Genomic DNA, 16,042 nt, shown 5'->3' on the forward strand with positions numbered 1-16,042 from the left:
AAATCTGTTATTGGAAAACTAACGTGCTACTCCATCATAGGATTAACAGTATGACTTTCTTTAAAGGTGCTTTGAAAGGAAGTGTATTGTGAAAAGCACTACACAATACAAATAAAATTGAATTTGACATTTGAAATAATTTAGTCTCTGTGTTTGCCATTGATGTCATTCTGTATGTAATGAAAATCATTCCCACTCTAATCAATATTCCATGCTGATGTATAGAAGCATCACCGTAGTAATCTCCGTCAGAGACGTACCTGCATGGGGAGTGAGTAGTTCGGGTACGCGGGGAGCGTTTGTCCCGACGGGCAAAAGCCGGTGTAGGAGATCAGGTGTTGACTGGGATTGTACAGGATATGAGGGGGCTGAGCCGGACTGGGTGTCATGTGACTGTGAGCCACAGGAGCCTGTACACACACACACACACACACATGTAAGAACTGATATCACTTACTGCGAAGCTGCTCTGTAAATCTTTATTGTATAAGCGCTATAGAAACTGAAATGTGAATGTTATGAAACTGAATTGTGAATGTTATGAAACTGAATTGTGAATGTTATGAAACTGAATTGTGAATGTTATGAAGATGAATTGTGAACGTTATGACACTGAATTGTGAATGTTATGACACTGAAGTGTGAATGTTATGAAACTGAATTGTGAATGTTATGAAGATGAATTATTAATGTTATGAAGATGAATTGTGACTGTTATGAAGATGAATTATTAATGTTAGGAAAATGAATTGTGACTGTTATGAAACTGAATTGTGACTGTTATGAAGATGAATTATTAATGTTATGAAGATGAATTGTGAATGTTATGAAGATGAATTATTAATGTTAGGAAAATGAATTGTGACTGTTATGAAACTGAATTGTGAATGTTATGACACTGAATTGTGAATGTTATGAAGATGAATTGTGAATGTTATGAAACTGAATTGTGAATGTTATGACACTGAATTGTGAATGTTATGAAGATGAATTGTGAATGTTATGAAGATGAATTGTGAATGTTATGAAGATGAATTGTGAATGTTATGACACTGAATTGTGAATGTTATGAAGATGAATTGTGAATGTTATGACACTGAGGTGTGAATGTTATGAAACTGAATTGTGAATGTTATGACACTGAATTGTGAATGTTATGACACTGAATTGTGAATGTTATGACACTGAGGTGTGAATATTATGACACTGAATTGTGAATGTTATGACACTGAATTGTGAATGTTATGAAACTGAATTGTGAATGTTATGAAGATGAATTGTGAATGTTATGACACTGAATTGTGAATGTTATGAAGATGAATTGTGAATGTTATGCCACTGAATTGTGTATGTTATGACACTGAATTGTGAATGTTATGACACTGAATTGTGAATGTTATGACACTGAGGTGTGAATATTATGACACTGAATTGTGAATGTTATGACACTGAATTGTGAATGTTATGAAACTGAATTGTGAATGTTATGAAGATGAATTGTGAATGTTATGAAACTGAATTGTGAATGTTATGAAGATGAATTGTGTATGTTATGACACTGAATTGTGAATGTTATGACACTGAGGTGTGAATGTTATGACACTGAATTGTGAATGTTATGAAACTGAATTGTGAATGTTATGACACTGAATTGTGAATGTTGTGAAACTGAATTGTGAATATTATGAAAATGAATTGTGAATGTTATGAAATTGAATTGTGAATGTTATGACACTGAATTGTGAATGTTATGACACTGAAGTGTGAATGTTATGACACTGAATTGTGAATGTTATGACACTGAAGTGTGAATGTTATGACACTGAATTGTGAATGTTATGACACTGGATTGTGAATGTTAATGCACTGAATTGTGAATGTTATGAAATTGAATTGTGAATGTTAATGCACTGAATTGTGAATGTTATGAAATTGAATTGTGAATGTTATGAAACTGAATTGTGAATGTTATGAAACTGAATTGTGAATGTTATGACACTGAATTGTGAATGTTATGACACTGAATTGTGAATGTTATGACACTGAGGTGTGAATATTATGACACTGAATTGTGAATGTTATGACACTGAATTGTGAATGTTATGAAACTGAATTGTGAATGTTATGAAGATGAATTGTGAATGTTATGACACTGAATTGTGAATGTTATGAAGATGAATTGTGAATGTTATGCCACTGAATTGTGTATATTATGACACTGAATTGTGAATGTTATGACACTGAGGTGTGAATGTTATGACACTGAATTGTGAATGTTATGAAACTGAATTGTGAATGTTATGACACTGAATTGTGAATGTTGTGAAACTGAATTGTGAATATTATGAAAATGAATTGTGAATGTTATGAAATTGAATTGTGAATGTTATGACACTGAATTGTGAATGTTATGAAATTGAATTGTGAATGTTATGACACTGAAGTGTGAATGTTATGACACTGAAGTGTGAATGTTATGACACTGAATTGTGAATGTTATGACACTGAATTGTGAATGTTAATGCACTGAATTGTGAATGTTATGAAATTGAATTGTGAATGTTATGAAATTGAATTGTGAATGTTATGACACTGAAGTGTGAATGTTATGACACTGAAGTGTGAATGTTATGACACTGAATTGTGAATGTTATGACACTGAATTGTGAATGTTAATGCACTGAATTGTGAATGTTATGAAATTGAATTGTGAATGTTATGAAATTGAATTGTGAATGTTATGACACTGAATTGTGAATGTTATGACACTGAATTGTGAATGTTAATGCACTGAATTGTGAATGTTATGAAATTGAATTGTGAATGTTATGAAATTGAATTGTGAATGTTATGACACTGAATTGTGAATGTTATGACACTGAAGTGTGAATGTTATGACACTGAATTGTGAATGTTATGACACTGAATTGTGAATGTTATGAAACTGAATTGTGAATGTTATGACACTGAAGTGTGAATGTTATGACACTGAATTGTGAATGTTATGACACTGAATTGTGAATGTTATGAAGACTGAATTGTGAATGTTATGACACTGAATTGTGAATGTTATGAAACTGAATTGTGAATGTTATGACACTGAATTGTGAATGTTATGAAACTGAATTGTGAATGTTATGAAACTGAATTGTGAATGTTATGAAGATGAATTGTTAATGTTATGAAGATGAATTGTGAATGTTATGACACTGAATTGTGAATGTTATGACACTGAATTGTGAATGTTATGACACTGAACTGTGAATGTTATAAAGACTGAATTGTGAATGTTATGAAGATGAATTGTGAATGTTATGACACTGAATTGTGAATGTTATGAAGATGAATTGTGAATGTTATGAAACTGAATTGTGAATGTTATGACACTGAATTGTGAATGTTATGAAGATGAATTGTGAATGTCATGAAGATGAATTGTGAATGTTATGACACTGAATTGTGAATGTTATGACACTGAATTGTGAATGTTATGAAGATGAATTGTGAATGTTATGACACTGAATTGTGAATGTTAAGAAGACTGAATTGTGAATGTTATAAAACTGAATTGTGAATGTTATGACACTGAATTGTGAATGTTATGACACTGAATTGTGAATGTTATGAAGATGAATTGTGAATGTTATGAAGATGAATTGTGAATGTTATGAAGACTGAATTGTGAATGTTATGACACTGAATTGTGAATGTTATAAAACTGAATTGTGAATGTTATGACACTGAATTGTCAATGTTATGACACTGAATTGTGAATGTTATGAAGATGAATTGTGAATGTTATGACACTGATTTGTGAATGTTATGAAGACTGAATTGTGAATGTTATGACACTGAATAGTGAATGTTATAAAACTGAATTGTGAATGTTATGAAAATGAATTGTGAATGTTATGACACTGAAGTGTGAATGTTATGTCACTGAAGTGTGAATGTTATGACACTGAATTGTGAATGTTATGACACTGAATTGTGAATGTTATGTCACTGAAGTGTGAATGTTATGAAGATGAATTGTGAATGTTATGTCACTGAAGTGTGAATGTTATGAAACTGAATTGTGAATGTTATGAAGATGAATTGTCAATGTTATGAAGATGAATTGTTAATGTTATGAAACTGAATTGTGAATGTTATGACACTGAATTGTGAATTTTATGAAGATGAATTGTTAATGTTATGACACTGTGAATTGTGAATGTTATGAAACTGAATTGTGAATGTTACGACACTGTGAATTGTGAATGTTATGAAACTGAATTGTGAATGTTACGACACTGTGAATTGTGAATGTTATGAAACTGAATTGTGAATGTTATGACACTGAATTGTGAATGTTATGAAACTGAATTGTGAATGTTATGAAACTGAATTGTGAATGTTATGACACGGAATTGTGAATGTTATGACACGGAATTGTGAATGTTATGAAACTGAATTGTGAATGTTATGAAACTAAATTGTGAATGTTATGAAACTGAATTGTGAATGTTATGACACGGAATTGTGAATGTTATGACACGGAATTGTGAATGTTATGACACGGAATTGTGAATGTTATGAAACTGAATTGTGAATGTTATGAAACTGAATTGTGAATGTTATGAAACTGAATTGTGAATGTTATGAAACTGAATTGTGAATGTTACGACACTGAAATGTGAATGTTATGAAACTGAATTGTGAATATTATGATACTGAAATGTGAATGTTATGAAACTGAATTGTGAATATTATGACACTGAATTGTGAATGTTATGACACTGAATTGTGAATGTTATGACACGAAATTGTGAATGTTATGACACGGAATTGTGAATGTTATGAAGACTGAATTGTGAATGTTTTGAAACTGAATTGTGAATATTATGACACTGAATTGTGAATGTTATGACACGAAATTGTGAATGTTATGACACGGAATTGTGAATGTTATGAAACTGAATTGTGAATGTTATGAAACTGAATTGTGAATGTTATGAAACTGAATTGTGAATGTTATGAAGACTGAATTGTGAATGTTTTGAAACTGAATTGTGAATATTATGACACTGAATTGTGAATGTTATGACACTGAATTGTGAATGTTATGACACGAAATTGTGAATGTTATGACACGGAATTGTGAATGTTATGAAACTGAATTGTGAATGTTATGAAACTGAATTGTGAATGTTATGAAGACTGAATTGTGAATGTTTTGAAACTGAGTTGTGAATATTATGACACTGAATTGTGAATGTTATGACACTGAATTGTGAATGTTATGAAGACTGAATTGTGAATGTTATGACACTGAATTGTGAATATTATGACACTGAAATGTGAATGTTATGAAACTGAATTGTGAATATTATGACACTGAATTGTGAATGTTATGACACGAAATTGTGAATGTTATGACACGGAATTGTGAATGTTATGAAACTGAATTGTGAATGTTATGAAACTGAATTGTGAATGTTATGAAGACTGAATTGTGAATGTTTTGAAACTGAATTGTGAATGTTATGAAACTGTGAATTGTGAATGTTATGACACTGAATTGTGAATGTTATGAAGACTTGCCAGGTCTTTGAAGGCTCCCAGTACGGCAGCGGTGATGATTCCCAGAAACACACCGAGAACGTTGAGCGTCACACACGCCCACATCAGACGGTACAGATTCACCACGTCCCAGCAGCTGCTGACGCCCGTGAACTCGTAGTAGTGCATGTGATAGTCCACACTAACACACACACACACACACACACGGTTACTGTACACACACATACACACACACACACTGTGCTGTAACGTACAGGGACTCACGAGCGTCGCTCACCTGTCGCAGCGGAATAAGTCACAGCAATAGCAGGTGTTGCTCTTCACCTTCAGTTTACACTGATTACCGTAGGAATTACAGTGAACCTGATCACAGAACAAACACAAGCTCTTTAAACTAGACATTGTGTGTTATGAATATTGTAGATTTTATGACAGACTACTTGTGATGTTTCTCATTTTGGATAATTGTTTGACAAATGAATAAACTTAAATGGAAATGTATATATATTGAATGACAATTGGTAACACTTGATCCATTAATACTAACACCTCTTCTATTCTATATCTATCTATCTATCTAAAAATAAATAAAATAAAAAGTACATGTACTGCGTGACAATAAGCACTTACATATTGTTGTCCTATTGTTAGTTTCACTGCTTCTATTGCTCTCCTCATTTGTTGCTTTGGATAAAAGCGTCTGCTAAATTATTAAATGTAAATGAATGAAACTGATGTAATGTTTATATCTGACCAGCAGAGGGAAGCAGCGCACATGATCAGAGACTGATTCTTACAGTAATGAACAGGGTTAGCGCGTCATGAACTACAAATCTACAGTGGCAGAGTTGATTAATGTTCATAATTTGATCAGGAAAGCAGTGTGAAGTCCTGAGTTGAGATGCACACACCTCAGTGTAGTAGCTGTCGTAGGAGAAAGAAGAGCTGGAGTAAAACTCACAGCGACCCTCCATCAGCGGCCTCCTGTCCTACACACACACACACACACACACACAGACACACACACAGTAACTCATGGTTTTCTGCATGAGCAGTGAGACACACATGTGAGCAGATACTCACGATGAACTCGGCCGCGATGATGCCGTCGATGATGGAGCAGAGAAAACACGACACGACACCGAGACTGATGAAGATGATGGACGCCACCAGCTGACGAACAAACACGTGATTAATCAACATTTGATAGAATATTGCAGTATTTATTATTCATCGCTGTGTTAAGTTCATGTTCCTATAATGATGAATCAGAATAAGTTCCTCTTGCAGCATCTCTTCTCTTCTCTGATGATGTGGGCGGGGCTATAACCTGTCACTCACATGAGATCAGCCAATAGCAAACCACAACTATCCAATCAATTGCCCATGGACACAATCAAGCCCCGCCCACATTTATTCTTGTTCCAGAAGCGTTTCACTCGATATACGACACAATAGAGAAAAGATAGTCTTCATCCTGATTCATGAACCTTATAAAGCCGGCTTTACAGGCCTCACCGTTTTCACAGATTCACGTTTTTTAAGTTTACACGGAGATGATAACGTTTTAAAAACTTGCACCTTGGATCCTGTTATAAAGTTTAAGTTCTCGAGGACATTAACTTTATCTGGACAATAACTTTATTCTAGATCTGCTGTAAAGCCTAAACAATCTCTGTTACTGTAATCTCCTATTATCACTGTAAAGCTGCTGTGAAACTCTCTATAGTTAAAGCGCTGTGTAAGTGCAGGAGACTTGACTTGCTGTATATGATGTTCATTTCTAAGGCCTCTGACACTATATCAGACTATATGAGTCATGTGATGCATCAAAAATGATGCTCAATATAAAACACACATGTGAACTGCAGGCTCAATTAACTGTTCCAGGCTTTACAGGGTTAAAATCACAAACCCATCAGGCTTCTCCCGTCAGTGCAGAAGGTTGTGTGTGTGTTGTGTGTGTTGTGTGTGAGAGAGTTTTCTGCAGGTGAACTTGTGTCTGACTGCAGTAATAAAGAAATTGTAGAGTCTGCAGGCACAGTGCATTATGGGTGATTTACTGTCCCGCGGAGGAACGACAGACGCACGAAAGGTCGCGCTCACACACACACACACACACACACACACACACACACACACACACACACACACACACACACACACACACACACACACACACACACACACACACACACACACACACACACACTCACACACACACACACACACACACACTGCCCCTATCCCTAAACCTACCCATCACAGGACACATTCTGCATTTTTTCATTTTTAATAAAACACTGCTTAGTATGTTTTTAAAGCCATTTGAAATATGAGGACTCATGAAATGTCCTCATAAATCACATTCAAGTTGTAATACCAGTGTAATACCCACGTCATTATACACATTTCTGTCCTCACAAATCACAAAAACAAACACACACACACACATACACGCTCTCTCTCTCACTCACACACACACACACACACACACATATTGCGTAGTTGAGCTTGAAGTCGATAGTTTTATTTGTGATGATAACGCAATGAAACAGGAAAAATTGTGAAACTCATTTATTCCCAGACTGTCACACAGAGAAATTATGAACACGGGCAAAAACAAGAGAGAACAACCAAACAAATATTAATAATTTATTTTTCTGTCAGCTTTTTGTTTTCCTGTGCATCTTTCTGCATAGTAAAACAAAAACTGTAATAACTTTGTCAGATAAATACCTTAGCCTAGTTTAACGTTTTGTTCTTCCCTCATAATTAAAAATTATAAAAAATATGGGATGCTTTGATGAACAATTCTTAGTCTGTGTCTGAATATGCACACTACACTATATAGTAGGCAAAAAACATATATATATATATATGAAACAAATAGCATTCATATATTCATAAAAACAGATGAATGTTGGTTTCTGACGCAGCCTCACACTGTCCAACCAGACGTGATCAAATCAATCCATAATCACAGCCAATCAGAAGAGAGTGTGGGCGGAGTCTCTCTGCAAACACACTGCACTCGCAACCAAATCAATACATAATCACAGCCAATCAGAGGAGAGTGTGGGCGGAGTCTCTCTGCAAACGCACTGCACTCAACCAAATCAATCCATAATCAGAGCCAATCAGAGGAGAGTGTGGGCGGAGTCTCTCTGTGAACGCACTACACTCGCAACCAAATCAATCCATAATCAGAGCCAATCAGAAGAAAGTGTGGGCGGAGTCTCTCTGTGAACGCACTACACTCGCAACCAAATCAATCCATAATCAGAGCCAATCAAAAGAGAGTGTGGGCGGAGTCTCTCTGTGAACGCACTACACTCACAACCAAATCAATCCATAATCAGAGCCAATCAGAAGAGAGTGTGGGCGGAGTCTCTCTGCGAACGCACTACACTCGCAACCAAATCAATCCATAATCAGAGCCAATCAGAAGAGAGTGTGGGCGGAGTCTCTCTGCAAACACACTGCACTCACAACCAAATCAATCCATAATCAGAGCCAATCAGAAGAGAGTGTGGGCGGAGTCTCTCTGCGAACGCACTACACTCGCAACCAAATCAATCCATAATCAGAGCCAATCAGAAGAAAGTGTGGGCGGAGTCTCTCTGCAAACACACTGCACTCACAACCAAATCAATCCATAATCAGAGCCAATCAGAAGAGAGTGTGGGCGGAGTCTCTCTGCAAACGCACTTCACTCGCAACCAAATCAATCCATAATCAGAGCCAATCAGAAGAGTGTGTGGGCGGAGTCTCTCTGCAAAGGCACTGCACTCAACCAAATCAATCCATAATCAGAGCCAATCAGAAGAGAGTATGGGCGGAGTCTCTCTGTGAACGCACTACACTCGCAACCAAATCAATCCATAATCAGAGCCAATCAGAAGAGTGTGTGGGCGGAGTCTCTCTGCAAACGCACTGCACTCGCAACCAAATCAATTCATAATCAGAGCCAATCAGAAGAGAGTGTGGGCGGAGTCTCTCTGCAAACACACTGCACTCACAACCAAATCAATCCATAATCAGAGCCAATCAGAAGAGTGTGTGGGCGGAGTCTCTCTGCAAACGCACTGCACTCACAACCAAATCAATCCATAATCAGAGCCAATCAGAAGAGAGTGTGGGCGGAGTCTCTCTGCGAACGCACTACACTCGCAACCAAATCAATCCATAATCAGAGCCAATCAGAAGAAAGTGTGGGCGGAGTCTCTCTGCAAACACACTGCACTCACAACCAAATCAATCCATAATCAGAGCCAATCAGAAGAGAGTGTGGGCGGAGTCTCTCTGCAAACGCACTTCACTCGCAACCAAATCAATCCATAATCAGAGCCAATCAGAAGAGTGTGTGGGCGGAGTCTCTCTGCAAAGGCACTGCACTCAACCAAATCAATCCATAATCAGAGCCAATCAGAAGAGAGTATGGGCGGAGTCTCTCTGTGAACGCACTACACTCGCAACCAAATCAATCCATAATCAGAGCCAATCAGAAGAGTGTGTGGGCGGAGTCTCTCTGCAAACGCACTGCACTCGCAACCAAATCAATTCATAATCAGAGCCAATCAGAAGAGAGTGTGGGCGGAGTCTCTCTGCAAACACACTGCACTCACAACCAAATCAATCCATAATCAGAGCCAATCAGAAGAGTGTGTGGGCGGAGTCTCTCTGCAAACGCACTGCACTCGCAACCAAATCAATTCATAATCAGAGCCAATCAGAAGAGAGTGTGGGCGGAGTCTCTCTGCAAACACACTGCACTCACAACCAAATCAATCCATAATCAGAGCCAATCAGAAGAGAGTGTGGGCGGAGTCTCTCTGCAAACGCACTGCACTCAACCAAATCAATCCATAATCACAGCCAATCAGAAGAGAGTGTGGGCGGAGTCTCTCTGCAAACGCACTGCACTCACAACCAAATCAATTCATAATCAGAGCCAATCAGAAGAGAGTGTGGGCGGAGTCTCTCTGCAAACACACTGCACTCACAACCAAATCAATCCATAATCAGAGCCAATCAGAAGAGAGTGTGGGCGGAGTCTCTCTGCAAACGCACTGCACTCGCAACCAAATCAATCCATAATCAGAACCAATCAGAAGAGTGTGTGGGTGGAGTCTCTCTGCAAACGCACTGCACTCGCAACCAAATCAATCCATAATCACAGCCAATCAGAAGAGAGTGTGGGCGGAGTCTCTCTGCAAACGCCCTGCACTCAACCAAATCAATCCATAATCAGAGCCAATCAGAAGAGAGTGTGGGCAGAGTCTCTCTGCAAACACACTGAACTCGCAACCAAATCAATCCATAATCAGAGCCAATCAGAAGAGTGTGTGGGCGGAGTCTCTCTGCAAACACACTGAACTCGCAACCAAATCAATCCATAATCAGAGCCAATCAGAAGAGTGTGTGGGCGGAGTCTCTCTGCAAACGCCCTGCACTCAACCAAATCAATCCATAATCACAGCCAATCAGAAGAGAGTGTGGGTGGAGTCTCTCTGCAAACGCACTGCACTCGCAACCAAATCAATCCATAATCACAGCCAATCAGAAGAGAGTGTGGGCGGAGTCTCTCTGTGAACGCACTGCACTCGCAACCAAATCAATCCATAATCACAGCCAATCAGAAGAGAGTGTGGGCGGAGTCTCTCTGCAAACGCACTGCACTCAACCAAATCAATCCATAATCAGAGCCAATCAGAAGAGAGTGTGAGATTTTTTGAGACTGACTCAAATCAGATTTTTTTTTGTGGGATAATTTGGGATAAGGGTGTTCTGGATATTTGTATAATTTTTCTTCATTTATTTCTATGGATGTTAAAAAAGAAAAACAGCAGGTTATGATGTTTTCATATATGTCATGCACATATTGTCACTTATAGAAATAAAGGAGTCTCTCCGCAGGCGCTCTCGCACCCAAATCAATAGAGTTATAATTCACTTATTTATCATTTGACCATAACTAAGTACATTTTCTTAGTATCAGGAGTTTCAATTAAATAAACATATCTAAACTTTAACCAATAATTATCTAATATCCCACATTTCTCCTTCAAAAGATGATTTGTGGTCAATGTTTTAGGGATTAAACTTAATAACAGGCTTATATCCGTTATCTAAATAATGACACTGTCTTCTTCAGAGCTTCTTATTGCTGAATTGAATTTGTTTCATAATTGAGGAACTTTGAATTTTCTTGTTTATTCCTGTGAAGCTGCTTTGAAAATCTATCGTATAAAGCGCTATAGAAATAAAGCTGACTTGAAGTTGAGCAAATGAGCTCATATTCTGATGAAGAGCATTTCAAATAAAACTCAGTGATACATAAAATAAAGTTAAATCTATCATCTAATGTGTGTAAGTTCAGAGTCAGTACTAAACCATTAGTATCTGTCAATCAATCAATCAATCAATCAATCAATCAATCAATCAATCAATCAATCACAAATGCTGTGAAACATGATTAACCCGAGCGCTAGCTAGCTAACATCCTCTCATGCTAACAGCACATCACAGATCAACATCAATCACTCGTTAAATGAGCTATTAAACGGCGGCAGCTTTACGATCGTGTCTTTTTCCTGCTTAATTACACTAATTAAATTTATTGGTGATAAACGAACCGGAGGAAAACATCACATGACCTCCAGAACAAGCCAATAAAACGAGTCCTCTGAGCTCATTACAGCTGAAACCAACACTGACCTCATCATCACACACTGATGACTATCTAGAACACTTAATCACTTCACGACTGCTCAACTACCAGCATTAGTGCTTGAGCCAAAGTGGGTGTTGGGGGAAGTTAGCGTTCTCACTCACTATTATCGGTGTAAAGCTGCTGTGAAACTCTCTATAGTTAAAGCGCTGTGTAAGTGCAGAGACGCGAGTGGTTGCGTGAGCGATGAGAGGAGAGTTTGAGAGCTGAATCTACAGACTCTGAACACTGACGCTTTAAAGATGCATGTGAGAAGATCCATGTCAGAAACTCGACACCGGCTCTCTGCTTACGGTTATCACTCCAGTATAAGCCCAGTTTATACCAGCTACTGGCTAACAACACCAACCAACGAGGGTCATTAACAATTAAAACAGACATGCACGTCTACACACACACACACACACACACACACACACACACACACACACACACACACACACACACACACACACACACACACACACACACACACACACACACACAGGGCTCAATGAAGGAGCTGAAGCGATGATGGAATGAGTCAACTCAGGTTATAGAAGCACTTGTGAACTTTCAAGGGCCGATCTCGTAGTCAGTGGCGGTCTTGGGGCCCCCTAACAGCAGTCGTAGTAGGGGGGCCCCTAACCAACCTAAAAAAAATATATATATAGAAAAGAAAAAACATGAAAAAGCCTCTTATCATCGTGAACGCTTCAAAAGCATAAGAAATGTTATTAATATTCTTAAGAAATACGTTGAAATGTTGAAGTAGTAGTTAAAATGTCCAGTTCATGGTTATCTGTCCCTACACATAACACCCCTTACTTTCTCAATGGAATGGACTAGTCCGTAACGGTGCGCGCCGAGGTCCGAAACGGCGAAAGATAAACACACAATGACAGAAGGACTGGGAAGTACACAACGAAGCAAGACGAGTCTAAACGCGAAAATGAAACAAAGTTACCCAAGCGGCTCAAATAAAAGAAAAAAGACGCCGATACGTATTTGGCAACGCTGCCAAAAAATGACAAACTTTTTTACGCCTTCTGTTAGGGACACATGCCGCTACAGCAGCTGCAGTTAGATGTGTAGTGACGCTAGGTGAGGATAACGTGTATAACGTTACATCCTACAGAAAGGGCAAAAGTAAATATGACATTTATTATGGGTTTATTTGATGATTGTTTGGCTTTCAATTACACTGTCATGTTGGATGGCCATAATTAATGTTTAAAAAAAGGGGGGGGGGGGGTAATTTGTATCCAGACATCAATAGCTGTATTAGTATCAGTGATAGGTCTACTGACCTTCATTCATAAAAAGATGCCATTAAACAAGTATTTAAAATATACTGTCTTTATGTTGTCTCTGCATTCATTTGTAGATTAGCTGTGAAATTATTACATTATAAAATATATAAACTAATATAAACATATAAAAATGTTTGTTTGAAGAATGTTTGAAATGTCAATCTCAAATGCAATGCCAATTGCAACCTCCCTCACTCACTCATACAAAGTCAATTACTCATCTTGGCAATATTTGTATATGGCTAAAATAAGTATATGACTGTTTGTGGGGGGTTACCATATCTACTTGTCTTGCTAGGTATATTGATATTGATTTGATCTTAAAAATAATAAACAGTGCTGGTTTTCCTGGGATTTTGGCAAAGTTCTCTTTTAAAGATGGGATGGGGGGGGGGCATACCTACCTTCGCATTGGGCCCCCAATTTGCTAAATCCGCCACTGCTCGTAGTGCTCATGTATTTGTAAGGGGGCGACTGATGGAAAATCTTGACAGACAGAAGAGTTTAAACTGAAGAGAAATGCAAAAGATCTCAATGATTCAAACACGTGAACACTGAGTCGTGAAGAACTGAACGATTCTGATTCAAACACGCGTGAACACTGAGTCGTGAAGAACTGAACGATTCTGATTCAAACACGCATGAACACTGAGTCGTGAAGAACTGAACAATTCTGATTCAAACACGCGTGAACACTGAGTCGTGAAGAACTGAACGATTCTGATTCACACACGCATGAACACTGAGTCGTGAAGAACTAAACGATTCTGATTCACACACGCGTGAACACTGAGTCGTGAAGAACTGAACGATTCTGATTCACACACGCGTGAACACTGAGTCGTGAAGAACTGAACAATTCTGATTCAAACACGCGTGAACACTGAGTCGTGAAGAACTGAACGATTCTGATTCAAACACGCTTGAACACTTGAGTCGTGAAGAGCTGAACGATTCTGATTCAAACACGCGTGAACACTAAGTCGTGAAGAACTAAACGATTCTGATTCACACACGCGTGAACACTGAGTCGTGAAGAACTGAACGATTCTGATTCACACACGCGTGAACACTGAGTCGTGAAGAACTGAACAATTCTGATTCAAACACGCGTGAACACTGAGTCGTGAAGAACTGAACGATTCTGATTCAAACACGCTTGAACACTTGAGTCGTGAAGAGCTGAACGATTCTGATTCAAACACGCGTGAACACTTGAGTCGTGAAGAGCTGAACGATTCTGATTCGCATACGCAAGAACACTGAGTCGTGAAGAACTGAACGATTCTGATTCAAACAAGCGTGAACACTGAGTCGTTAAGAACTGAACAATTCTGATTCAAACACGCATGAACACTGAGTCGTGAAGAACTGAACGATTCTGATTCACATACGCATGAACACTGAGTCGTGAAGAACTGAACGATTCTGATTCACACACGCGTGAACACTGAGTCGTGAAGAACTGAACGATTCTGATTCACATACGCACGAACACTGAGTCGTGAAGAACTGAACGATTCTGATTCAAACACGCATGAACACTGAGTCGTGAAGAACTGAACGATTCTGATTCGCATACGCATGAACACTGAGTCGTGAAGAACTGAACGATTCTGATTCACATACGCATGAACACTGAGTCGTGAAGAACTGAACGATTCTGATTCACACACGCGTGAACACTGAGTCGTGAAGAACTGAACGATTCTGATTCACATACGCATGAACACTGAGTCGTGAAGAACTGAACGATTCTGATTCAAACACTCATGAACACTGAGTCGTGAAGAACTGAACGATTCTGATTCGCATACGCATGAACACTGAGTCGTGAAGAACTGAACGATTCTGATTCAAACAAGCGTGAACACTGAGTCGTGAAGAACTGAACGATTCTGATTCACACACGCGTGAACACTGAGTCGTGAAGAACTGAACGATTCTGATTCAAACAAGCGTGAACACTGAGTCGTGAAGAACTGAACGATTCTTATTCAAACAAGCGTGAACACTGAGTCGTGAAGAACTGAACGATTCTGATTCACATACGCATGAACACTGAGTCGTGAAGAACTGAACGATTCTGATTCAAACACGCATGAACACTGAGTCGTGAAGAACTGAACGATTCTGATTCGCATACGCATGAACACTGAGTCGTGAAGAACTGAACGATTCTGATTCAAACAAGCGTGAACACTGAGTCGTGAAGAACTGAACGATTCTGATTCACACACGCGTGAACAATGAGTCGTGAAGAACTGAACGATTCTGATTCACACACGCGTGAACACTTGAGTCGTGAAGAGCTGAACGATTCTGATTCAAACACGCGTGAACACTGAGTCGTGAAGAGCTGAACGATTCTGATTCGCATACGCATGAACACTGAGTCGTGAAGAACTGAACAATTCTGATTCAAACACGCGTGAACACTGAGTCGTGAAGA

The 16,042-nt window shown here is 38.4% G+C and overlaps 1 protein-coding gene across 1 annotated transcript in view; it reads right to left on the bottom strand.

Annotated features, from left to right (window-relative positions):
* The window catches only part of tmem255b (transmembrane protein 255B), a 28,954-nt gene that overhangs the window by 4,117 nt on the left and 8,795 nt on the right, over positions 1–16,042 (bottom strand). The window contains exons 4-8 of the mRNA XM_077238047.1: positions 6,649–6,738; positions 6,477–6,554; positions 5,843–5,928; positions 5,587–5,746; positions 261–410 (exon numbers count right to left, since the gene is read on the bottom strand). Coding sequence (XP_077094162.1) covers positions 261–410; positions 5,587–5,746; positions 5,843–5,928; positions 6,477–6,554; positions 6,649–6,738 — 564 coding nt within the window. The remainder of the gene's footprint in view (positions 1–260; positions 411–5,586; positions 5,747–5,842; positions 5,929–6,476; positions 6,555–6,648; positions 6,739–16,042) is intronic.

The sequence above is a fragment of the Siphateles boraxobius genome, unplaced genomic scaffold (genome assembly GCF_051911475.1).
Source record: "Siphateles boraxobius isolate OS27281-9 unplaced genomic scaffold, OSU_SipBor_1 215, whole genome shotgun sequence".
In the NCBI taxonomy this organism is placed as follows: domain Eukaryota; kingdom Metazoa; phylum Chordata; class Actinopteri; order Cypriniformes; family Leuciscidae; genus Siphateles; species Siphateles boraxobius.